At 55.5% G+C, this 23,447-nt stretch overlaps 2 protein-coding genes across 6 annotated transcripts in view; one reads left to right on the top strand and one right to left on the bottom strand.

Annotated features, from left to right (window-relative positions):
• The window catches only part of SMARCB1 (SWI/SNF related, matrix associated, actin dependent regulator of chromatin, subfamily b, member 1), a 35,440-nt gene extending 15,165 nt beyond the window's left edge, over window positions 1-20,275 (top strand). For both annotated transcript variants that reach the window (XM_041003530.1, XM_041003529.1), the window contains exons 6-9: window positions 8,321-8,487; window positions 12,493-12,683; window positions 19,528-19,659; window positions 19,897-20,275. In XM_041003530.1, coding sequence (XP_040859464.1) covers window positions 8,321-8,487; window positions 12,493-12,683; window positions 19,528-19,659; window positions 19,897-19,936 — 530 coding nt within the window. In that variant the 3' untranslated portion in view covers window positions 19,937-20,275. The remainder of the gene's footprint in view (window positions 1-8,320; window positions 8,488-12,492; window positions 12,684-19,527; window positions 19,660-19,896) is intronic.
• Window positions 20,276-20,600: 325 nt separating this feature from the next.
• DERL3 (derlin 3) lies at window positions 20,601-23,447 on the bottom strand. 4 transcript variants are annotated; one of them, XM_041003531.1, is made up of 7 exons: window positions 23,299-23,447; window positions 23,127-23,192; window positions 22,968-23,041; window positions 22,756-22,849; window positions 22,286-22,481; window positions 22,078-22,168; window positions 20,601-21,980 (listed from the first exon to the last, which is right to left on the bottom strand). In XM_041003531.1, exons 1-7 carry the CDS (start codon window positions 23,389-23,391, stop codon window positions 21,881-21,883), a joined length of 714 nt encoding a protein of 237 aa, XP_040859465.1. In that variant the 5' UTR covers window positions 23,392-23,447; the 3' UTR covers window positions 20,601-21,880. The 4 variants fall into 4 exon arrangements, with proteins under 4 accessions (XP_040859465.1, XP_040859468.1, XP_040859466.1 ...); XM_041003534.1 differs by having other exon boundaries at window positions 22,286-22,358; XM_041003532.1 differs by having other exon boundaries at window positions 23,127-23,189.

Here is a 23,447-nt window from a genome sequence, read left to right as displayed (position 1 = left end):
GAGCTGATCCGAAGCCAGGAACCTCCCCCCAGGTCTCCCACACCGGTGCAGGGTCCCAAAGGCTTCGGACTGTCCTTGACTGCCTTCCTAGGCCACAAGCAGGGAACTGGATGGGAAGCGGGGCTGCCGGGATTAGAACTGGTGCCCATATAGGGTCCTGGTGCGTGCAAGGTGGGGACTTTAGCCACTGGGCCACCGCGCCAGGCCCATCTTCCTGGTTTCTTTGGTCTTCATAATTAGTGCAGAATTGTCTGTTGAGTCAAAGTGCCTTGCTTTGCAACTCCTCCCTCTGCTGCAGACATCTCCTCCCTCTGCTGCAGACAACTCCTCCCTCTGCTGCAGACATCTCCTCCCTCTGCTGCAGACAACTCCTCCCTCTGCTGCAGACAACTCAACTCCCCCCTCTGCTGCAGACATCTCCTCCCTCTGCTGCAGACATCTCCTCCCTCTGCTGCAGACATCTCCTCCCTCTGCTGCAGACAACTCCTCCCTCTGCTGCAGACAACTCCTCCCTCTGCTGCAGACAACTCCTCCCTCTGCTGCAGACATCTCCGTGGCAGAGAACACATTTTCCTCTGACCTGTTTTCTTCCAGAGGAAGCCCAATGTGAATGTGGCTGCCTCAAGTTTTCTGGAAGGATCTGACTGCCTCCTTTGGTCATTCCCAGGCACTTGGCATGCCAGGGCTTTGGTTCATGGACCTCTGCCAGCTCTGGGCACAAGGGCCGGCAGCGAAGGGTGTTCTCCAGGGCCAGGTTTTGCAGTGGAGGGGGGTCATTGGTGATGGAGGATGCTCCTCCATGGAATGACGTGCTACCTGCTCCCATTGCGATTTCTCATTTACCCTGGCTGCCTGCAGTCTGGCTGTTCATCAGTTCATCTCTCTGCCTCTACATTTCAGCCTCCCAGCCTAGGACCTGATTTATTGCCACCAGCTTTCTGTAACACGTAGGCAGGACCCGGCCGCTATGCAGTGTCTGCCATCATGGAGCACAGGGCCTGAGTTGTGTGAATGGAATCAGCTTCTGGGTTGTCTTGCTCCCTTTCTTTCCACAACACACCGAGTTGCTACTATTTATTTCGACCCCACCCTGTTCAAGAAGGGAGATCAGGCAGCTTAAAGTAGAACACTTCAACATGACCAAAGCAGCAAAGAAAATGTGGTTTAAGAAAAACTGCATAAAGGGGAAAACCCACAAGCTGGGAGCATAAAAGCACTCTGCTGCCTCTTCCCAGCTGGGTGGGCGTGGCTGTCTGCCTTTTAGATCCATGCAGGGGGACACGAGGGTTCCACAGTCTCCTGGGTGGTCAAGGTTAGCCCAGGGACTAGCGACTGGGCCAGCAGTTAAGATGCCCACTGCCGTGTTGGAGTGTCTGGGTTCAAGTGTGGGCTCTGGCTGCCAATTCCAGTTTTCTGCTAATGGGGACCCTGGGAGGCAGCAAGGATGGCTGAAGTATTTGGGTCCCTGCCACCCACGTGGGAGACATGGGTGGAGTATCTGACTCCCAGCCTCAGCCTGTCCTGGCCCCAGCATGTGGGGGCTCTCTGTCTCTTTGTCTGATTCTGTCTCTGCTTGGCAAGAGTTAAAAAAAAAAAAATCAAGTTCTGAAAGATTCACATTTTCTTCCAGTCTTCTAGTTCATTTGTCTAGGTATATAGTATTTAAGAACACTTTTGTAGTAATGAAGATGAGGCCTGTCCTTGAACTTCATGTAAAATACAACCAGCAGTAGATGTATGTTAGTTGCAAACCTGTAGAGACTGAAATAGGGCTGTGCAAACTCTTCCTCAGCCCTGGGTGGTATTGAATACACGTAAGAGCTGTGACTCTAACAAGGTCCAGCGGTAGCCTAGCGGCTAAGGTCCTCAGCTAGTATGCGCTGGGATCCCATATGGTCACCGGTTCTAATCCCGGCAGCTCCACTTCCCATCCAGCTCCCTGGGAAAGCAGTCGAGGACAGCCCAAAGCTTTGGGATCCTGCACCCATGTGGGAGACTTGGAAGCAGCTCATGGCTCCTGGCTCCAGATCGGCTCAACTCCGGCTATTGTGGTCACTTGGGGAGTGAATCATCAGACAGATCTTCTTCTCTGTCTCTCCTCTCTGTACATCTGTCTTACCAATAAAAATAAATAAATCTTTTTTCAAAATTTGAAAAATAGAGAGGGTAAACCACATTGGTTTACTTTTCAAATGCCCAGAGCAGCCGGGGCTGGGCCAGGGTGAAACCAGAAGCCCAATATTGAATCTAAGTCTCCTATATGGGTGACAGGGACCCGAGTCTTTGAGCTGCCTTCCAGGTTGTAAATGAATAGGAAGCTGGAATTGGGAGCAGAAGTTGGAATTGGAGCAGTGGCTGGACTCAGACCTGGACCCTTGCATATGATAGATAGGCACCCCAAGCAGAGAGGAGGAGAGAAAAAGATCTTCCTTCCACTGGTTCACTCCCCAAATGGCTACAACAGCTGGAACTGAGCCCATCCAAATCAGGAGCCAGGAGCTTCCTCCAGGGTCCCAAGGCTTTGGGCCGTCCTCTACTGTTTTCCCAAGCCACAAGCAGGGAACTGGATGGGAAGTGAAGTGACCAAGATACAAACCGGCACCCATATGGGATCCTGGTGCTTGAAGGTAAGGAGGATTAGCTAATTGAGCCTTTGCACCAGGTTCTGTGTGAGTGAGTGAGTGAGTGAGTGTGTGAGTGAGTGTGTGAGTGAGTTGTGTGTGTTTTATTTGAAAGGCCAAAGGATAAAGAAGGAAAGACTGAGATCTTCCATCCACTGATTTACTCCCCACATCCCAGCAACAGTTGGGACTGGGACAGGCTGCAGCCAGTGGCTAGGCACCTGAGCGCCGCTGGGTCTCCATGCAGTAGTACCTGTGCTGCCCTCCGCCATCCTCCCTGGTGCATTAGCAGAAAGCTGGATTCCAACTGAAGCCAGGACTGCAAAATGGAGCTCTGATAAGAGATATGGTGTGCAGGTGACAGCTTAGCACACTGCCCTTAAGTAATCTTAAAGGTTGTTTTTATTTGTTTGAAAGGCATAATTGCAGAGAGGGACAGAGGGGGACCTTCTGTTTGCTGGTTTACTCCCAGATAGCTGCAACAGCTGGACTGGCTGGGCCAGGCTGAAGCCAGGAGCCCAGAGTTTCTTTTCTTTCTTTCTTTCTTTCTTTCTTTCTTTCTTTCTTTCTTTCTTTCTTTCTTTCTTTCTTTCTTTCTTTCTTTCTTTCTTTTCTTTCTTTTCTTTCTTTTCTTTGTCTTTCTTACCTATTTTATTTTTCTGGGAGAAGATCTTCCATCTTCCATCTTCCATTCACTCCCCAAGTGGCTGCAGTGTCTTCAGCTGTGCTGATCCGATGCCAGGAGCCTGGAGCCTCTTCTGGGTCTCCCATGTAGGTGCAGAGTCCCGAGGTTTTAGGCTATCCTTGACTGCTTTCCCAGGCCACAAGCAGGGAGCTGGATGGGAAGAGGGGCCGCAGGGATTAGAACCGGTGACCATATGGGATCCTGGGGCATGCAAGACAAAGACTTTAGCCATTAGACTATGGCACCAGGCCCCCCAGAATTTCATCACTCCTCCCACATGGGTCGCAGGACTTGGGTCATCTTCCAATGCTTTCCCAGGTACATTAGCAGGGAAATGGATCGTTAGCAAAGCATCTGGGGTTTGAACTGGTTCTCATTCAGGATGCTGGTACCACAGGCAGTAGCTCAACCCACTGAGATGGTGGCCCCATCTCAGATCATCTTAAAAGTGGCATGAGTGACTTTAGGGAGTTAAAGGTGTACAGCACATGGGTTGAGCAGTATGGACAGTATGTGCCATGCAGCCTTTCATCAGCATAAAGCTGTGTCTCAGGAAAGCCCTTGGCTGATGTCTTTAAGGCTGTCTTTTTCTGGAAAGGCTCTTCAAGCAGGTAACCCCGTCAGCCAGGCTAAGTGAAGAAAAGCTGGGTTACCTGATTGGTACAGGGATGCTACCTTTTTGAAGGAGTCCCCTCAGGGATGGATGTGGGATCTGCTCCTGTTCACAGGCAGTGGGGTATCAGTTTCTAGAGGTCCACACTGCAGGACATGGCCACAGCTATCCACCATTTTACTTTTGGGACTCTTAAAAGGATTCCAAGTAGGGGTGGGCAGTTCGCCTCACAGTTGGGATGCTAGCTGAGATGCCACGTGCCCTGTATCTGACTATCTGGATTTACTGCAGCTGCTGATGTAGACTGTGGGAAGTAGCAGGTAATGGCTCCAATATCAGGCTCCCTGTCACTCATACGGGAGCCCTGGATCGAGTCCTGACCCTGCTTTCAGCCAGCCTCATTCTACTCAGCCATTGTAGGCATTTGCAGCAGAACCAGTAGAGGGGGATGCATACTCTTTCTGAAATACAAGTTTTTATTTTTTTTTTTCACCAAATAGCCTGTTCAGGAGGCTGAGTGAACCCCAACAGAAGTCCAAAACAGTCCGCAGCAAGACACGTTGAAAACTGAACACAGCAATAACCCCAGGGGCAGCCAGAGAAAGCCGACACCTTAGGCATAGGGATAACCTTTTTCCATCTTTGTACTTTCAACCTACTTAATTTATACCTGAATGAGTTTCTTGTAGCTGCTGTATAGTTGGGAACATAGAAAACTATGCTAAGTGTCCTTCCACTGTCAAACATCATTTGGCAAACCCAAGAAGAGAAGGAAAGCTGTTGTACCTGTTCCTGTGTTTGCACACTTTTGCCCCTTCTGGATACTCCGGAGTTCCTTTGATGCACCCCCTGGTGAGCACTGTGTTAGGGCCTGCAGCTGTCTGCAGAGTGTTCCTGAAGGAGTCCTTTCCTGGGATGTGGGATGCTTTGTTACTGGCCTTTGCTTTCAGCACTGAACAACAGCAGGCCACGTGTGCTTCCCTCGGGCAAACCGTGGCTCTCACTTCCTGTGCCTCAGCAGCCGGCAGTGCTTTCCCAAAGAGGCCCGTGTGGAGGCGAAGCCACGTTCACAGGGAGTCCACAGGACAGCTCAGGAAATGCCTCTCTCCTCTTCCTTCGGGATGAGTTGGTGGCAGCAGTCTCAAGGGGGATGTGGTTGTGCTATAAATTTAGTTGTTTTGTTTCCTGAATGCTGTTTTGGACAATACTGGAGCAGTGTTTCCTAATGTTTGGTCAGAAGATGTTTTGTGGAAGCCTTGTTTGGAAATTACCTCCTATCTAATTAGTTTAAAAAGTGCTATGGATAAATCAGCATGCAGTTCTCAAAGAAAAAAAAAAAGGTTCAACTAGCCTACATGGAGACAGAAACAAACAAACAAAAAAAAAAAACAGAGAACTAAGAAAACAGGAAAAGCAGAAAGCAAACATAAGAAGGCAGACTTCAACCCTGACATGAATAATTACCAGTTAAAAGAGGTTTGCAGAAAAGATGACCAGACGTGACCTAACCGTTATCCACAGGAGACTTTTCAATTATAATGAAATAAGTAGGTTGAGAGGAACAAAGTGGTACATCATGCAAATATGGGATCACATAAAACCGGCTTAAAAGTATTTACTGGAAACAAAGAGGAGCATTAAATGCTAATAAAAGGGTAGAATCAGTCAGCGAGAAAGCAGCAATCCTAAATATAGCTGCAATACACAGCAGAACTGGAAATATGTAAAACAAAACTAAACTGAAAGAAGAAACAGATCTACAATCAGAGAGGAGATCTCAGCTTTCTCCCCATAAGTGATAAAACAGTTGGACGGAAAATCAGAAAGATGATGGAAGAAGTCGCCAGCACCGTTGCTAAGAAACATCTGATTGGCATTTATAGAACATTCCAGCACAGCTGAATATGCGTCCATCTCGAGCGCCTCTGGAACAGCATGCATAAGCTGCATGACAGGCCATAAACGAGCCAAGAAATATGAGTGAATGGAAACCATACCGAGTGTGTTCTGCGGCCACAGTGGACCCACATACCTGGGAGCTGAGCAGCACACTCCCAAATAACTCGCAGTTCAAAGAGGAAGTTGGAAAAACTACTTGGACCCACATGAAAAGGGGGCTATGTCAGGATTTGGGGAGGATGGTCTACAGAGCCAGTGTATACATTAGATTTTTCCAATTTAAATCTTTCCTTTTTTTTCTCTGACAGTCACTAATCTTTTTACTGTCATGACTTGGTAACTCATTTTTTTTTTCAAATTTAAATCTTCATTTTACTTTTATTTAAATTTTAAAGAAAATCTAAATAAACAGGGGAAAAAATACCATGTTAATAGATCCAAAGATTTAGGTTGTCAAGCCTCCCCAAACTGACATACAAGTTTAATGCTGTTTGCTATGAAAATTTAATTCCTGTGACTTTGCCAGTATTCTTGTAGTTATAAAAAGATGATTTTAATGTTGATATGGAAAGACCATGGGGAACAGTGGAAAACTAGACTTCAGCAAAGTGAACAGCAAAACACAGTTAAAAAGATGGAAAGATGAGCTATAGATAGAGGGAAGTATTTTGAAACCACATAATCTGAAAAATTGATTTAAAAATGTAACACTACGGGCCTGGTGTGGTAGCCTAGCGGCTGAAGTCTTTGCCTTGCACACACTGGGATCTGGTTTAATCCCAGAGGCCCCGCTTCCCATCCAGCTCTCTGCTTGTGGCCTGGGAAAGCAGTCGAGGATGGCCCAAAGCCTTGGGACCCTGAACCCGCGTGGGAGACCCGGAAGAGGCTTCTGGCGCCTGGCTTTGGATTGGCTCCTGGCTTCATTGCAGTCACTTGGGGAGTGAACCAGCAAATGGAAGATCTTTCTGTCTCTCCTTCTCTTTGTAAATCTGCCTTCCTATTACAAATAAATCTTAAAAATATATGTGTATAATAATGCTAATAGGTGGTGTTTGGCCTGGCAGTTAGGGTGCCAATCCCACATTGTAAGTGCCTGGATTGAAATCCCAACTCCAGCTTTTTAATATTGCAGACCAGGGAAGGTAGTAGGTGGTGGCCCGGGAACCTGGGTCCCTGCCACCCACTTGGAGAGCTGGGCCGAGTTCTTGACCCTTGGCTTTATCCTAGCACAATCCCAGCTATGGTGAATGTTTGAGAAGTGAACATATGGAATCTCTGTTTATCTCTCTCTGCCACTCCAATAAATAAAAATGTACTTTTAACGTGTAAATAGTGCCCTGGGCAATGTATTCATAGGATGCTTAGCCTGAGCACTTGAGATTCCTGCCACAAACTGCAAAATCCCTTGCCTTCAGCTGCTTGGTGAGTTCTTGCTCACAGCCCGGATTGCAGGTGTGCTGGCATCTAGCCTGTCTTTCTGGCAGAGAAAACAGTGTGGGGCTTATTATATCCTAAACAGACCTGGCTCTTGGGCGTGCCTCCTTTTTAAAGGCAGAGAGAGAAGGAGAAAGGGGGAGATCTTCCACCCACTGGCTTATTCCCCAAATGCCCACAGTAGCCAGGAAGGACTTGGCCCTGCTGAAGTCAAAATCCCCATCTCCCTGGCAGGTAGCAGAGGCCCAAGTCCTTGAACCAGCTTCCACCCGCTTCCTGGGGGTATGAATTAACAGGAAGCTGGATCGAAGCAGAATAGCCAGGACTCCCCAGGTACTGTGGGGTGGTATGTCCACATCCCAAGCAGGAACTTACTGACTGGGCCACATGCTCACCATAGGCCTGGCTGTTGATGAGGGAGTCATGTCATGTGCCCGTAGGGGGTTCTTTCTTGGCTTTCTCTAGTCTGTGGCTCATCCCCACATGGCATCTTACCAGTCAGGTCTGGGTTGCTGGGCTGAATACAGGAGAAAAACAGCTGACAGAGGGGAGCTTGCCTGCACTCTGGCCAGCTGCCCACCATCCCATGACTCGCGCCTGATGTGGTTGTGCTTCCAGGGTCTGGATCTCTGTCACCTTGTCAAGTTGCAGATGGCTCTCTGGCCCCGGGCACCGTCTTGCTCAATGAGACCCACCGTGTTGCTGGGCTCCATGCCATCGCAGGTGGCCCCAGCTCAGCAGGGGAGGAGAAGATGGCCACGGTTCACCAGCTCTGTGAGGCCTTGGCTTCTGTTTTCCTGAACATTAGAGCTAGACCCTGCTGCCACCCAGCTCCAGCCATGAGGGCACTGAGTGGGCCACAGAGGACCTGACACAGGGGACCGTGACCAGTGCCCCAGATATAGAGGAGGAGCTATGTGTTAGATGAGGGGGGCCATCGTGTTTGCCCACGTGTCCGTTCTGCATCCAGGGGCTTAGCAAAGAAGGAAGAAGTGGGGACGCGAGGCCAGACTGGCCATGGTGGGGTCAGTTGCCGTTGATCACTGACGCGCTCTGCTCTCGTTTCAGAGAAGCTGATGACCCCAGAGATGTTCTCAGAGATCCTCTGTGATGATCTGGACTTGAACCCGCTGACGTTCGTACCAGCCATCGCCTCTGCCATCAGACAGCAAATCGAATCCTACCCGACGGACAGCATCCTAGAGGACCAGTCAGATCAGCGTGTCATCATCAAGGTGGGCAGCTCCTGTCCCTTCTCTGGGGACCTCTGCGCGCTGGACTAGGGAAGTGGGGAGTGTCGTGGTGCTGTGCGGGTCCCCCAAGGCCCACGGAGACCTGTGCTGTGGGGTTGGAAGCCTTCACTCACAGCTCTCCTCTCCTCCTCTGGGGCAGTGGGCCTACTTGTCAGAGGAAGAGATCACACTCTGGGCAGGTTCAGGGGATGCCACTGTGGCACTGCCAGGCACTGAGCCAAGCCTGTGGGAGGGAGAGCAGGTGAAGGCAGCGGTGGGCACAGGAGGGATGCACACAGCACAGTGGGCAGCCTGTCACCATCTTTCCAGGAACACCCTAATGCAAAATGACGTCATCCACTCATCCTGCAGTGGACGCCTGGGTTGCTTCCATCTCTCCGCTGTTGTGAACAGTGCTGCCAGTGTGGCTGTGCACGTATCTGGGAGGAGGATTGCTGTGTCACATGATGACTCTTGGGGAACCCCCGGACCTCCCCCATTGCAGCTGCACCATTTTACCAACGGTGCACACGGCCTCTAGTTGGTCTGTCCATGTGCATGCACCTGCCCGTGCCCACACCCTGCAGAATCTGCATGCTCATCTGTGCACACATGAGCAGCAGGGAGGCACAGAGACAGGGCTCCCTTCTGTTGGTTCATCCCACCAAATGCCTGCAACAGGCAGGGCTAGGCCAGGCTGAAGTCGGGAACCAGGGATTCGGTTGAGGTCTGCTTTGTGGGTGTCAGGGACCCAATTGCTTAAAACATAACTACTGCCTTGCAGGGTGTGCACAAGCAGGAGCAGGGCATGACTGTGTCCCCAAGCACAGCCTCCCGGGCCCTAGCGGACAGCTCTGGGAGCTTCGCCGTGGGTGCCTTGTCTTGTGCTATAGCTGGGTTGAGAAAGCCAGGGTTACCATGGTTCCAAGTGGCTGGACTGGGCCGCAGGAGAGGCCCTTGGGAGTCTGACCACCCAGCTTCCCTGCCAGTTTCCTCAGAACTGAGCACCAATTTCTTCATTATCTTGAACGAGGCTCATGGGGTAGCAGGTTCAGATTCTGCCGGATTGGGGCCCCCGCCTGCTCCCCATGCACAAGCTTCCTTCATGGCTGATGACATACCCAGGATCCCCACCTGTGGGATGGCATCAGCTGGTAGCTGGGTGCATATTGTGCCCAGCTTGAGTTTTCTGCTGTACCGTCTGGCTCAGCAGCATTGGTGTTTTCCAATGCCGAGAGCTCACCAGACACAGCTGGTTCCAGGAAGCTTGTGCTGCTGGGGTCTGGGCTGTATTTCCCAGGGACCCTGTGGGATGTGACCCCAGGGACAGCATCCCATCTTATAGGTGAAAAACCAAATGTCATACTGAAGGCCCCCCTTATGAAGAGGGCTCTGAAGAACAGCTGGGTGTCCCCGTGATGTCATTCTTTTTTTTTTTCATTGTTATTTGATTTGAAACAGAGAGAGAGAAACAAAACAAAACACATGAACATATGAACCTGCTGGTTCACGCCTGCAACAGCCAGGGCTGGGCCAGGCAAAAGATAGGCATCTGGAACTCAGTCTGGTCTCCCATGTGGGTGGCAGGGAGCCAAGTACCTGAGCCATCACCTGCTGCCGCCAGGATACACAGTAACAGGAAACTAGATAAGAAGCGGAGGATGTGGGATGTGGGTGCCCCCAAGCAGTGATGGAAGCCTCTGCATCCAATGCCTGCCCTGTGACCTTGTTCTCTGGCGGCTCTGTCCTCACTGTGGTGGATACAGGACAATGGAGCCGTGGCAGCATCTGCCTCCGTGGAAAGTAGCACCTTGGGTAGGAGCAGCCTCTTGGCAACACCGTGACCAAATCCTAGGCCTGACTGCTGTGGCCTGTGGTCTCTTTGAGCAGCTGAGAACTTTGTGCTGCCAAGATGTGAGCCATCAGCCTCCATGGCCCTGGCCAGGCCCTTTCTGCGGGGAGCACACAGGTTTGTGGGGGACTGGTTGAGGCCTTGCTTCTGAGCCTGCCCACACTGCAGCCACTCCTCCTCATGCCCTCAGTGGCAGCCAGTGCCTCTCCTGCCCAGTGTTTCCCATAGAAGCCAAGCCCTTCCAACAGCCTGCGGGACCCCCAGCGTGGTCTCCAGCTCCCTTGCTGCTCTCACCTCCTCGCCTGATCTCCACCCTGGACTGCCTGGGTGCCAGGCCTCACTCCTCAGGCCCTCACACTGCTCTGTGTGAAGGGAACCACAGGCCAGCTCTCTGGGCACGTTCAGCCCTTCCTATGGCCTCCCGCCTGTAGAGTCAATGTCCCACTTCCTGGCCCTCCCTGGCTTCCCTTCCCCGGTCTCAGTGAAGTCTGCATGCCCTGTGCCCATTCCCACGCACCTCACTCAGCACCTGCCAGGATGCCTTGTGGAGTGTTTGTCTGCTTCCGCCTCTCCTGGTGTGCCCACAGGCTGTGTTTTTGAATAAAGGAATGCTCTAGTGACCACATGGCAGGGGATGGGCAGCACAACCCATGAGCCTAGGCAGAAAAGACTGTTGGGTGTCAGCTACCCGGGTGGGCCTGTTGGGTCCTGCCTAGGGTGTTCCCAGGGCCTGCCTGCTGCCGCACGTTCTTTCCTGGGCCCAGTGCCCATGTGGTTTACCCGGCATGCCATTCCAAGTGGGAAGAGGAAGCTTCTCCAAGTCAGTTCCAAAGACCCGGGCGAAGCTCCAAGTGTGAGCGTGCAGAGGGATGGAGGGGACCCCTGGGACCGCTGCACCCCAGTGTGTGCTGTGAACCCCACCCCTCAGCCTCTTCCCTGTGCCCTAGGCTCATGGCCACCACTCCTTGTTGCCTGCCTGAAGCAGAAGCCCCGGGGCTGTGCCAAGGATGTCTGGTTTGAGATGGAAAATGAGTGGACAAAGGGCCATGGCCATGCCGCAGTCCTGCACACTGTGAAGACAGCAGGGGTGGAGTGGAGGGGGTAGGTGGGCAAGTAGGGCCACGGTGAGGAGACTTGGAGGAAGCTGATTGTGCCCAGGTGAGGGGAAGAACATTCTTATAGTTGGAAACAGATCTAGAAGGCTCAGGAGCAGAGCGCTTCCTGACATGAGCCGGGTTGCAGGCCCTTGTTTCCCTGATGTAGGCAGAAATCCTGAGGAGTTTACCAAAAGCCGTGCCCAGTTCACCACGTTGCTGCCCACCTGCCACTCTGGCTCTCAACTACCTAGTGGTCCCATGCACCACCAGCAGCATGCTGTGGGCAGCGGTACATGGATCTGTTCCAGCTCACACAGCAGGCAGATGACCTAACAGATGGGATGCTGGGACCCCAAAGGGTCCGTCCCATGTGAGTCATGATTGTGGTTCAGCACAGGTACAGCTGACCAGAGAGTGAGGAATCGAGGTGGTTCCCCATAGGGGGTATGGGCATGGGTGGGAGCTGCTGGGGGCAGGCAGTGTCCCACCCAGGCCAGGGTGCTGGTTTCCCATGTGGCCACTTGCGACAATGCCATGAGTACACATGAACTGGGCCTCTGTGTCACCTGCTAACAGGAGTGTACTTGGAAGTGGGAGAGGAAGGGAGCTGGCCTATGCCGATACTGCTCTCCCCCTTGCATCTGGCCTGTCGCCTGACCAGATTGGCATAGATGGGGGCACCTGTAGGAACATGCTGGAGAAATGATTAGGGGAGGGATGTAGACAATGGCCTCAGATGGGAGTCCAGAGACGTCTGTGATGAGGAACACCTGAGCGGAGCCCTGCCTGGCAAAGTCACAGAACAATGCCAGACAGTAGGGGTGAAGGACAGGAAAGCCAGGCCTCACCCAGTATGGGGGCTGGGACTCCTGACGCATGACTGCCCAGCCCTAACCCAGAACCCCTCATAGCCGCCAGGAGGTCTGTGGAGCCAGCTCTGGGCAGATAGGAAGTTAGGACAAGGACCAGTCCTAGCTCAGCTCTTTCCACCTGCTTGCTGCCTCTCTGGGCTGTTCGCAGTGCTACCTGCTCTGACCCCAATTCTGGTCCCTTCTCTAGCTGAACATCCACGTGGGAAACATCTCCCTGGTGGACCAGTTTGAGTGGGACATGTCAGAGAAGGAGAACTCGCCGGAGAAGTTTGCCCTGAAGCTGTGCTCGGAGCTGGGGCTGGGCGGGGAGTTCGTCACCACCATTGCCTACAGTATCCGGGGACAGCTGAGCTGGCATCAGAAGACCTACGCCTTCAGGTAGGACCGGGCATGAGCCTTCACTCTTTCTCCCTGTCCTGCCAAACCACTTTGGGGACACCTCTTCAGGAGCAGTAACAGCTTGGGACTTTGCCAGGCTGGCTGTGGTCTCAGCGGGCTAAGGAGGTGGCGTTTGGAAGCAGCCACCTTGCACACATTCGGTGCCCAATGTGACCCTGAAGTCTTGTCCCAGGTGCGGTTCCTGAGCTCTTGCCCATACTGTCCAGCCAGGGGGCTCCCTCTGGTCGGTCTGCCTTCCACTTTAGACATGGACCTCCCCAGGGGCCAGGGACTCCACTAGCAGCCCCATTCTGCCAGAGCGGCCCCACCTTGGTTGTACAGGAACATCTGCTGTGACTGTGCCCCCCAGCACCCTGTCCTGAGTATCAGGAAGGGAGGCCATTTCCCCTGTTCACCACCGCCAGCATCAGGCAGGCTGTGTAGTCCAGGTGGGACCACCACACTCCAATCTAGAGCTCTTTGCTGCTGGGCATGAGGGTGGGCCATGGGGAGGCCTCCCCAGTCCAGCAGGAGGTGGGAGCTTGTGTTCCCTGAGGGCTGCACGGGCTGGAAGGCCTGTGGTTTGGACCCCTGGTTTCCAAGATCCTTTCTTATTGGGTGGGTGTAGTGCAGGATGCGTCCATCAGAAAGGGATGTTGGGAGTGCGTCTACCCTTCAGACTGTGCTCACGTCCGCCCTCCGGGGTGCCGCTGAGGCGCAAGGCCAGAGGTCTTTTTGGGGACAATGTGCGGAACTCGTTAGCGGGGTGCTCGGCTCTGTTGTTTCCCAGACAGGGCTTCCCGTAAATCTGAGCAAGGGAGCAGGAATGAGGGCACACCCACCAGCAGCTGCAGAGCCCCGGGCTTGGAAAGCAGCCGAGTCCCTCAGGGCTCACGGCTGCCCCACTGAGCTGGCACTTCCAGCACCTGCCACCTGTGACGACCCCTGCCAGCAGCTGTCCTGACCAGCTCCACATGGGCCAACCCAGAGAGCTGCGGTGGCCCACCTGTGGGTATACCTGGGCAGACTCGGGGCTGCCAGCCCCAAGAGCCTGTGGACAATGAGATCACACAGGTTCCCCCTGCCGCCTGAAGCTAGACACAGCGTGGTGACTTACAGCTAGCTCTGCAGCAGTCAGCCTTGCCAGTCAGGGCTCAGGAGGTGACAGCCCTGCAGCCACATAGCAGATTCTGCTGGCGTCCCTTCCCTCCACCAGCCCTTGGCAGGGTGCTCTCCGCTGTGACTTCCCGGTGACCCAGGCTGGCAGCCTAAATTCCTTGCCAAGCTCCCGGCTGTCTGCTGTTGGCTCCAGAGCAGGCTCGCCTTGAGAGTCTCCAGTGGTGGCAGGCCAGGACTTCCAGACAGACCCTGCCTTGATCTTGGCGACCCCTTAATGAACTCCAGCTGTGCGAGCTGGAAGCGGCACCAACCCTGCTCCCTGCTGTGGTCCCCAGCGCTGAGAGGACAGATTTCAGGTCCTTGCGATGAAAGGCGAGGCCATCCCTGACTACCGCTGCCAGGCAATAGAGGTGGCCCGGGAGCCCCTTCTCACCTCTGGAGGGACATCTGAGTCGTCCCTGTTGACCAGGTAATGTGGACTCTGTACACAGGTTCCTGCCAGTTTCGTGCACTGGAAGAGAACTGGCAGGGAAAGTCTGGGGACCCGAGGATCCAAGGCCAGGTCACACCAGACAGCACAGTCCAGACACAGAACTGGGGCTCCCTACAGTGAGGCAAGGCAGGACTGGGCCCTGAGTCCCCTGACCTTGGCCTGTGTCCTTATTGTGCCGCCCCACCCTGTGGGATGTAGGGTAAGGTCCTTCTTAACTGTCTGTGCAGGGAGACCATTGTCAGCCTTTCTCTGTATTCTGCAGGTCCTGAAGCAAAGGGACTGCTGAGCCCCAGGGCCAGGTCCACACAGCGGGACCAGGGCGTGGCACTTGCTGCCTCACGCCAATTCTGCATCTCTGTCACTCCGCCTTATGAGCGCTCTGAACTTGGACGCATGAGTTGTGTTTGTCTTACCCTAGCCAAGTGCCTGGCTGCCCCACCCTCCCCCCTTGGTGGCAGGTGCACTGGAGTGTGTGACTAGCACAGCGGCGACCGAAAGCTGCTGCTCACAGGGTGCGTGTGAGCAGAACCATAGTTCCCTCTTGTCAGGGAAATCAAGGCAGGAAGGAGGATGGGCAGAAATGGGGTATGATGACGGGGCATGATGGGCAAACCAGATGGGGGAGACTGATCAGGGGCTCCTTGAGGACAGCTAAACCAAAGCAGTACGCAGAGATGTCCTAAACCAGTGGAGTGGGGGCAGAGAAGCCTGCCAGGGCAAGCCTGTGCTGAGCCGAGCCAGTGATGGGGGCTCTTGCCCTTCCTGTGAGGAGAGGTAACCCAGCTGAGTTCCTGCCACCTCCTCCAGGCCAGCCCTGTGCCCTGGGTCAGGGAGGCAGCAGAGGAGACAGCTCCCCGACTGATAGAACAGACAGACACCAGTCCATGGTCCCAGGCCCATGGACACGTATGGGGCATTGTGGAAGTAGGGGTGAGGCTTGCCAGGGGCCTGGGGTGGGAAGGGCCAAAGGGTGCTAAGACAGGGCGGGCAGGTGCTCAGGGTAGGAAGATGGACATTGCCTGACCCAGGGAGAGTGGAAGTGGCCCAGCATCCGGGAGCTTGGCAGCTGGACCCCACTGGGGCCAGATGGTGTCCCTGTGATGGTCCACCATCAGGATCTGGTTCCAGGACACTGGACTGTGACGTCACAGGTGCCTCACAAAGCCCTGCCCTCCAGCCTTGACCTGAGGCTAGGTTTTATTTGTTTTTGTAACAGATTTCTTGAGCTCAAGTTCTCAGATCATGCAACACCCATCTAAAGCATGCCACTCTGGGGGCTGCCCTTGTGGCATAGCTGGTTAAGCCACTGCCTGTGTTGCTGGCACCCCACATAAGCATCGGTTTGGGTCCTGGCTGCTCCCTGCCAGTGCACCTAGAAAAGCAGTGGCAGAAGACCCAAGCACGTGGTCCCCTGCCACTCATGTGATGGAGCTTTAGCCTCGCTCAGCTCTGGTCATAGCAGGCACCTGGGAAGTGAACCAGTAGATGGAAGATCTCTTGTTGTCTTTTCCCTTCTAACTCTTTCACATAAATAGATTTTTAAAAATAAAAATGTAAAAAGTGTATTCCATTCTGTTGGAGTCATAGCCATCATCAGCAGTCAGTTTTAGGTTTTTTCATTTTAATTTATTTGAAAGTTCAGAGATAAGAGATCTTTCCACTGGTTCACTCCCCAAATGCCTGCAACAGTTAGACCAAAACTGGAGATGGACTCAGAAGCTGTAGACATTTCAGACTGCCGTGCTTTTAAGGAACCTCTGAATTCTAGCAGCAATCAGAACTGTCCTTTTTAGTGGCTGAATAGTATTCCACCATGTGGTTATTTCTGCCAGTTTGTCAGCTGACAGGCCTCGGGTTTGCTTGCACTTTGTTGGCTGCTGGAAATGCTGCTGCCGAGAGCATTCCTATGCAGGGTTTTGCTTAAACACCCGTTTCAGTTCCCTCAGGTACATGGCTAGGGGCAGAGCTGCTGGGTCAGAGGCTAACTCTGTGTTTGGATTTTTTGTTTTTAAGATTTATGTATTTATTTTGGAAGTCAGAATTATAGAGGGGTCTTCTCTCTGGTTCGCTCCTAGATGGTTGACCCAGGGCTGGATCAGGCCAAAGCCTGAGACACGTGCTTCCATGTGGGTCTTCCATGTGGGAGGCAGGGGCCCAGACACATGAGTCACCTTCCGTTGCTTTTCCAGGCCATTGGCAGGGAACTGGATCAGAAGTGGAGCAGCTGGGATATGAACTGATGCCCACGTAGGATGCTGGCATTACATACAGCAGCTTAACCCCTCTACGCCACAAAACCAGCTCCAGAATTTGTCTTTTCCTCTTTAAGATATATTTGAGGGCCCGGCATGGTAACCTAGTGGCTAAAGTCCTCACCTTGCACACACCAGGATCCCATATGGGCACCGGTTCATATCCTGGCTGCTCCACTTCCCATCCAGCTCCCTGCTTGTGGCCTGGGAAAGCAATGGAGGACGGCCCAAAGCCTTGGGACCCTGCACCCACATGGGAGACCCAGAAGGTCCTGGCTCCTGGATTTGGATCAGCTCAGCTCTGGCCTCTGCAGCCACTTGGGGTGTAAACCAGCAAATGGAAGATCTTCCTCTCTGTGTTATATAGCTTTCCAATTAAAAAAATATTAAATATATATATATAAAGTGATAGATGAGAGAGATCTATCTTCTACTGGTTTTCTCCTCATGCACCTGTAAGGCCAAAGACCGCGGCCCAGAGCTCCTCTGCCTGAGTGACAGGGACACCGGCCTTTGGGCCATCATCTGCTGCCTCCCAGCTGCACTCGCAGGCATCTTAAGTCAGAAGCAGAGCTCCCCCAGGACTTCCCAAGGTGCGGCTTAACCTACTGCACAACCACCACCCCCTTTCTCCTCTCGCCAACCCAACCTTGTAGCTACTCTCCACCACGTCCCATCCCCCCAGCGGGTGAGGTGTGCAGCCCTCTGGAACCCCATCACACTTGGCATTCAGGACCTGGGCAGTCCCAGCCACCTGAAGGGCCTACACTGGTACTCAAGAGCGGTTTTTCATTTGCATTTCCTTGACGATGGGTGATAGTGAGCTTCTTACTGCTTCCTGGACGCTGCTGGTAACTTCTCCGGAGAAAAGGGTCTTGGAATCCTTTGCCCCACTTTCACAGGGTTATTTGTCGGGAGCTGTGAGAGTTCCTTGTGAGCAAAGATTGTAGACATGGGGCCTTGCCAGGGGTGATTTGTAAATATCTGCTCACAGCCTACAGAGGCTGTCTTAGCGCTCTCTGACACGTTCAGAGCAGGACCGTGTTTGATTTTTGGTGTAACTTAGGTTACCTAGTGTCCGGTTTGCCAAGGGTGCATTCAGAGTGGGTTCACACTGTTGCCACCTCCAAGTCCTGCAGTCCCAGCCCTGTGTGCAAAGTGCTGCTGCTTCCCCACGCGCTGGACCTGGCCCCCAGTTGACCACGTTAGGCACAAGACCTGGCAAGCATCGATTGCAGACAGAAGGCCAGGGGTGTCCTGTTTTTCCTCCTTGGTTTCAGCGTTGGGCGGCCTTGGGCAGGTCACGTCCCCTTTAGAGCTCTGCCTTCTTCAGCGATCCAGAGAGTTCCCTTGCTTGGTCTATCACGAAAGGACAGTGATGCTGACTTGAAGCAGGCAGTCCCAGCAGGGGTCCTCTCCCAGTCCCCAGGACCGTCAGGACAGCACTTTGCCTGCACGGCCCCTCCTCCGCTCCTCACATACCCCTCCCCGCTCCAACCTGAGCAGACGCCTGCTGGCTCCAGGCCCATTCCTAGGCCTGGCTGGAGCCATTCTTATTTTAGAACAGCCCGCTGGAGTGGAATCTTCCCAGAGTCTAGGGGAGGTAAACAAAGGGGCCTATGGGGCCTGCTAGCCAGCTCTTGTGTAAACGCAGAGGAAAACATGTTTTGCTCCCCTTTGCCTGGACCCAGCTCGGCGCCTGCTCACATCTGCCCCCTTCTTCCTCCTGCTCCGCCCCCTCCCCCGGCTGGGCGCCCCCAAGGTGAGGAGTGATGTTTGGGGTCTGTGGCTGCACCATTCCTGGCTTGCCAAATGCAGCTGCCGGGGAGGGGTCAGCCCTGGGGGAGCCAGGGGTGGGGTGCTGCCCAGTCGCAGCCAGGCCTCTGAATCACCAGCACAAGCTCCAGCTTCCAGACACAGCCCTGGAGGCCGAGCTTCCGCAGGTCAGGCTGACAGATGTGAGGGACCCAGGGTAGGGATAGCTCCAGGCTACCTGCAGTGTCCCCCAACGTCCCAGGCCACAGGGAGCAGCACTGACCAAGCCAGCCTTGCCTGGCCAGCCAAGCTGGCATAGGCCCTTGGCTGCCAGTGCCTGCCAGCTAAGGCTGTTAGGAGCTGGGCTCTGCCCTCAGACCTGGTTGTCCAGCCAGCCCATGTGGTGACCTTGGCATCAGCTGCAGGGAGACCATGGGTAAAGACCTCACCCTCAACAGATGGCCACAGGGAGCCCCCACCCCTCCAGAGCTAATGGAGCATGTAGAACTGGGTGGCATTTCCCTGAGGAGATGAGCTGAGTGGACAGAGTCAGGCTGGGAGGCCTTCTCCCTGGCTGGGCTGTGTGGTTGGCACTAGAGTCGCCCTGCCTTACAGAGGCGGGACTGACCAGAGCCCTGGGGCCCAGCAGTGTCCGTAATGGCAGCCTCCTCCTCAAGCATCCTGTTCCTTAAAAGCCAAGCCCTGCAGTGGCAGTAGCTTAGCTCCACTTCTTCCTCCCCCAGCACCCCCAGACCCCCCTGGCCAGGGAGCGGTGCCCTGGCCACAGCCTGAAGTCTCAGACCTGGCAGCACGATATGGCTTCTGGGGGCCAGCCCCTCTTCTGGCCTGTGTTGTTCTTAGACTTGCCCTGGCCTGCAGGTTCCACCTCCAGCTGTGCTGCTGTGCCAGGGGGCACCCTACACGTGCTCACCGGGTGCAGAGTGGATTTAGCCAGGAAGCCAGGTACCCCTGATGCTGGAGAAGTTGACCCCTTTGTCCTCCAGTTCCCTGGACATTGAGGGACAGGAGCTGCCCTCATTGTCCCTATCAGCTATGCTGGAGCCTTGCCTTAGCTCGTGGCTGGCCCAGGGGGAGCGCAGGCGGGAGCCAAGCAGAGCCTATGCCTTCCCGCCATGTCTAGCTACTGGGTTCTGCCTGCTGAGAGGTGCAGGGAGATGACTGCTGGGTACTGCAATCATTCCCATCACTGCCTTCCCTCCCCCAGCGAGAACCCCCTGCCCACGGTGGAGATTGCCATCCGGAACACAGGCGACGCTGACCAGTGGTGCCCGCTGCTGGAGACCCTGACCGATGCCGAGATGGAGAAGAAGATCCGCGACCAGGACAGGAACACAAGGTACCACAGCCCCGGCCCTGCCCATGGGCACCCTGCTTCCTGGGCTGGGGCAGGTGCCTGCTTCCCCACGGCCCTCAGTCTCAAGTCAGACCAGGCCCCAGGGTTCCCAGAGAGATGGGCTCAGAGAGGGCTGGGGGTGTGTTCCACTAGGTGCCCACACCTGGCACCCTGGAGAGCCCGTGGGAGGGAGGGTGGCCACCCTGGGCTCACAGTGCTTCCCTTGGGCTCCCCCTGCAGGCGGATGCGGCGTCTGGCCAACACTGCCCCAGCATGGTGACCCTCCTGCCACCATCAGCTCCCGCGGAGCAGCAGCAAGGTGCAAGATCAAGATCGGACCACTCCCCTTCCTCTTCTGGCTGCAGGGGAGAGGTGGGGCTGGCCTGGTGTCACCCAAAGGAACTGGGCGGGGGCAGGGGGCCTCTGACTCACCCTCCCCCACCACACATTCCACTTGCTGAGCCCCAGTCCTGTCGCACCACCCTACCCCTTAGTCCCTACCCCGACGTCTGGGGTCAGGAAGAAGCCTTTTGGGTTGTGTTTTGTTTTTGTATAGGAGCCCCAGGCAGGGCTAACAATACTTTTCAAATAAAAGGTCATATTCAAGTTCTTCAAAACAGTACCATAAAAAGAGTAGGAGACAAGACCCCAGGGTGAGGCCTGAGCAAAGCCCAGGCCCATTCCTGCCTGGGCAAGCGGGGGTTCTGGGACTCCGCTGTTAGCCACCTCAGTACCCAACAGGGTCCCATCCCTGCTTCTCCCTGGGCATCCTTGTTTCCGTCCTACCACTGGAGGGCACCTGATCACAGAGGGGCGGTGAGGGGATGGAGAAAAAGCTGGGCTGGTGTGTCTGTCCTCCCCCAGCCCTCTGTCCAGCCTTTGGAAGGGGCCCCTGACTCTCCTGCTAGCTCTGGGCGGCCCCAGCTCTGCTCTGCCCAGGGAAGCTGCTGCTGTTTGGGGCCACTACTTGACCTTGTGGAGGCTGGGGTTCCTTGTAGCACTGTGGGGACAGCACCAGCCTGGGCACAGCAGGGCCTGACGATACGTGCTCTGGCCTTGCTCCCCGGGCAGCTCCTTCCTCCTGGGAGGGCTGGGAGGACGACGGCCCCTGCTGGCTCAGGGCTGGATGTGCCAGTTATTCTCCCAGGTCTCCACCCCCCGGCAAGAGTTTTTTAGTCCCCACGACCTTGTGGACGATATGGAAGCATCTGTGAGGGCAGCTCAGTGCCATTACCTGGCTGGCAAGTCCTTCCTTGCCAGGGCAGGCGTAGAACTGAGCAGGGCTTGGGACTGTGAGTGGCCAGCAGGCCTGGCTGTAAGAGCTGGGGGCTCCCAGGAGCCGACCCTGGAGCCCGTTGTTCTTGGGTCTCCTGTCACAGAGTGGAGTCACCGCAGTCCCACAGTGAGGGGACAGCCAGGCCTCCCAGGCCGGGGAAGTCTGCTCAGGGTATGATTGGGGGCCAGCTCTGTGTCCTTCCCCACCCCACCTGGTGGGATGGAGGGAAGCCCTGCCTGCCTTTTTTCCCCAGGCCCATGCATTCAGAGTACTGGCAGCCTGCATGCCAAAGGAAGCAGGTGCTCCATGAGGTTTCCCTGCAGAGCGAAGTCAGTCTGCAGCATCGGCAGGCCTGGAACACCCAGGAAGGCTGGTCAGGGTGCTGGATGCACATGCCACGGAAAAGAAGAGGGAGCTGTGAGCAGTGGTGGCAACAGGTCCCAGCTAAGCTGGCAAGGCCGGGGCTGTCTCCCTGTGCCAGTCACGGGACTTAGCAGGTGAAAAGTCAAGGCCCTGAGGTCACAAATGGGAAGACCCAGTCCCGGTCTTCCTCTGCACCTGACCCCATGGGGCCTCCTTCGCCAGCTGGACATGTGCCAGGGTTGCTGATGGGCACCAACGTGAAGGATCCATGATAGGCAGGGCATCTGCAGATGGAGTGCTTGGGAGCGCCCGGTCCTGCCCAGCCAGCTCACTTGGAGGCAGGAGTAGAGGCCCAGAGTGGGTAGGCTTGCCTGATGCTCCAGCCCTGTACTGCTGGGCTGGTGTAAGCCATGAGCTCTGAGTTCTGCTGAGCCCCATGGGCAGTGTTTCTGTTCTCCATGTCCCCTCCATCCTACCCTCTCCCGTGAGGCTCAGAGGGCAGGTGGAGCTGAGGCTGCAGGTCATTGTTTATTTGGGTGGGTTTGGCTCAAGCCGTTGCTCAGCTGCTGGCACCTGCCGGTGGGCTCACTGCTGCTGCGGGGGTGGAGCCTGTGGGGGTCCTGCCTGCTCCTCAGGGAGGGGCAGATAATTGGGGTCCTCCTCAGGGGTATCCAGTAGCAGTTTCCTGCAGGAAGGGGCCGACAGGTCTGCAATGGGGTAGGGAGCCCCTGGAGGCTCAGGAGGGGATGGGGAGGGGATGGGGCCGCATGTCTAACACTCACAGGAAGCCAGGCGTCAGCAGCAGCCGCTTGCCTCCTGGCTGGTTGGGAAAGACATCCTCCAGGAAGTAATAGATGTGGCCCACAGCGATCCCTGTGGGAGACAGAGAGCCTGGACCCACCTCTGCAGCAGGGAGCAGGCCCCAGAGAGGGATGGGCCTGGGAAGGCTGGGCAGCCCGCATGGGGCTGGGCGGGCAGGCAGGCTCTCACCAAGCAGGTCCACGAGGATGGAGTTGCCCAGCAGCATCGAGAAGCCCATGAGCGCCCAGGGCAGGAATGGCGCCTGGAAGGTGAGCAGGCCAAAGAAGTTGACCCTCACTTGTGGGCTGCGGCGGCTCCAGACGTACACCAGCATAGCAGTGAGCGCCTGGCCTAGGAAGAACAAGCTGCCCAGCAGTCCCAGCAGCTGGGCCTGAGTCAAGGTGTCGGTGGGGTGCAGGCCTTGCCCAGGCTCTGGACCCCAGACTTCCTGGGCAATCCTTGCCCCATTACCCACTACATCTGCCCTGCAGCCTAGCAACCCAGACTCAGGGCTCCCCTGGCTTATCCTGCACATCCGGACTCAGGCAGCCAGGCCGGTGGAGCCTGAGCTGGTGGGACACCTCTGCCCTGCTCCCGCGCTGGTGCCAGACCCCAAGGCTAACATGGGCCCCACCCAGAGGTGCCCAGAAGAAGGATACGGTCATAAGGAAGCCACCGAAGAGGAACATGAAGACAAAATCAGCCGTGCGGCCCCGGAAGGAGCCCTCCTCCAGCATGCGGCAGTAGCGGAACCTGCGGCAGCCGCGGTATAGGAAGAAGCGCCAGGGAGCACGACATGGAGGTCCCGGTGTCCCCGCTCCCGGCCGCCCCTAGCTGCCCCCCAGCCCGGGTCCGGGGCGGCGCAGGATACACGAAGAGCATGTGGAAGAAGAAGCTGAACCCCAGGGGTCCGAAGAAGAGGAAGTTGGTGACGAGCCTCCAGACCTGCGGGGAGGGGGGGGGGCAGGCGGTCAGGCAGGGTCAGTGTGGAGGGGTGGGAAGGCGACATGCAGGGGTGAGGCGGCCTCACCTGCAGCTTCCGGAACACGAGATGCGGGTTGAAGTAGAGCTGGAAGGGACTCAGGAGTTCCAGCTGCTGTAGAGCCAGGCGCATGTCAGGGGGCGTCGCGGGGTGACCCTCCCCACGTCCCCGGGTGACCCTCCCCACGTCCCCGGCCCGCCCACCCAGCGGGTCCGCTCACCACGGCGGCCGTGGTGAGGATGCAGGCTGCAGTGTAGGCCCGCGTCACCGCCGGCACCTGCAAGAACTCGGCTGTCAACCCCCGCCACGCCATTGAACCTCCTGGAGGCACACGTGGCCGGCCTGGAAGCGCGCTCTTTAACCGGCCGC

Source organism: Ochotona curzoniae, unplaced genomic scaffold (assembly GCF_017591425.1).
Source record: "Ochotona curzoniae isolate NIBS_2020 unplaced genomic scaffold, NIBS_Ocur_1.0 scaffold_274, whole genome shotgun sequence".
Taxonomy (NCBI): domain Eukaryota; kingdom Metazoa; phylum Chordata; class Mammalia; order Lagomorpha; family Ochotonidae; genus Ochotona; species Ochotona curzoniae.
The sequence above is the reverse complement of the archived record's forward strand: the minus strand, read 5'-3'. Positions and strand labels throughout refer to the sequence as shown.